Source organism: Puntigrus tetrazona, chromosome 14 (assembly GCF_018831695.1).
Source record: "Puntigrus tetrazona isolate hp1 chromosome 14, ASM1883169v1, whole genome shotgun sequence".
NCBI lineage: Eukaryota > Metazoa > Chordata > Actinopteri > Cypriniformes > Cyprinidae > Puntigrus > Puntigrus tetrazona.
Genome location: NC_056712.1, coordinates 15,445,680 through 15,447,332, shown reverse-complemented (window position 1 = coordinate 15,447,332; position 1,653 = coordinate 15,445,680). Strand labels below are relative to the sequence as shown.

General features: G+C 37.2%; 1 protein-coding gene across 1 annotated transcript in view; it reads right to left on the bottom strand.

Moving 5' to 3' along the window:
- Positions 1–1,653, bottom strand: part of LOC122357522 (phospholipid-transporting ATPase IA-like) — a 19,251-nt gene that overhangs the window by 5,738 nt on the left and 11,860 nt on the right. Inside the window, exons 6-7 of the mRNA XM_043256925.1 lie at positions 1,054–1,110; positions 33–140 (exon numbers count right to left, since the gene is read on the bottom strand). Coding sequence (XP_043112860.1) covers positions 33–140; positions 1,054–1,110 — 165 coding nt within the window. The remainder of the gene's footprint in view (positions 1–32; positions 141–1,053; positions 1,111–1,653) is intronic.

The following is a 1,653-nucleotide window of genomic DNA, read 5'->3' as shown; positions in this document are numbered from 1 at the left end:
GTGTGTGTGTGTGTGTGTGTATTTGCACTCACCTGGCCCAACATATCCGGTGCTATAGGAATGGTTGGCCAGATTGCAGAATAGACGGCAAAAAACAACATCCAGAGCACCATGCTGCCCCATACAGCCAGATGAGAAAACTAGAACAAGAGAAAACAGGTCATGGTCAGTTTCACACTGAATATAGACTTCTTCAACTGTAATGGAAACCATGTGAATTCCAAGGCTGCTCTACTTCATCACAAGATCTGGTGTGAGGACAGCTGAACGGACGAGGAGTGTCGACGTCTCCTCAACACACACCGCAGCGGGACACAGAAATGTCCTGACATAGCAGCATGCTCCCCATCTATCTAAAGCACTTCCCAGAATATATATGACCTTCCTATAGAATAAGACGCATAATGTCAAGTGTGAAGTGTTGTATAGTGGGGATCTCCTTTTAATTGGGATTAAAAAAATGCTTTGGAATAAATTTAATGCATCAAATGCTGCTTTGATACATTGCAAAACGTTTTCTTACACAGTTACTCAAAAAACAATTATATAAAATTAAGTGACTTCATTCTTATTTGTTTTATTTTAAGCGTAAACATACTTCATTTAAGTAAACACTTTTAGTAACAAAATTACTAAATATTTGCAGTCTTTTATTTCAGACATAACAAATGCTTTGTAATATGCAATATTAGACAGCACTACCACTGACTGCAAAAAATTATTTTCTTAGTAGTTTTGTCCCTTTTTCACAGTACAAATATGTAAAAAATACTGAATTGTTTTCTAAAAAATATATTAAAATTAAGTATGGTTTAAGGAAAACAAGATATTCAGATATTTTTCCTCTTTTTTAGCATTAACTAACTTTTATAATAATTTAAATTTTAAAATAACTAATTTTAATATACATTTTTGTAATAATTTAAGTCATTTAAATTTTGCTTTTACAATTCTATAACATCAGTGACATCCTTTTTACCAGATAACAGGCGGTGAGGAGTGTGTGTATGTGTATGTGTGTGTGTTTGTGTAGGAGGATGGGGACTGACGTACCCTTGTCCATGCTGTGGTCTCCATACCGGCTTTCAGACATACAGTTACCACTACATACTGCACCAGGAAGAGAGACGGAGAGAGAGAGAGAAAAAGTCATAAATAACAGTAATGATATGCACTCATCATCCTGGTAAAACGTTCTGTACAGCTTCAACACAAAAAAACAGATGAGGGCTTTCACACAGGCATCGACTTACTATTGCCTCTAGCGACACACACTGCTTTAAAACACAATTACACATTTAGCCCTTAAAGTAATCACACACACACACACACACACACACACACACACACACACAAGCCTGCAAGGAACAGAAAAGAAATACCAGCACACAAAGACTTCACTCCCCATGGGACTCATTCATTACTGTTTTAATGGCTAGAGTCTAGTATCGCCTCCAAAAACCCCAACGTACTGTATTTAATAGTCTGGGTTGCACACATACATACGGCCTCATTTTTATAATGGACAGCCAAGAGCACAACACGGAGCTATAAGCGAAATACAGTTTACTGATTGACTAGTGGGGAGGGAATTGTAGGGATTTAGATGCCGAAAAGTGGCATGAAATATGTTTTTGGGGCCTGTTGTCTGTA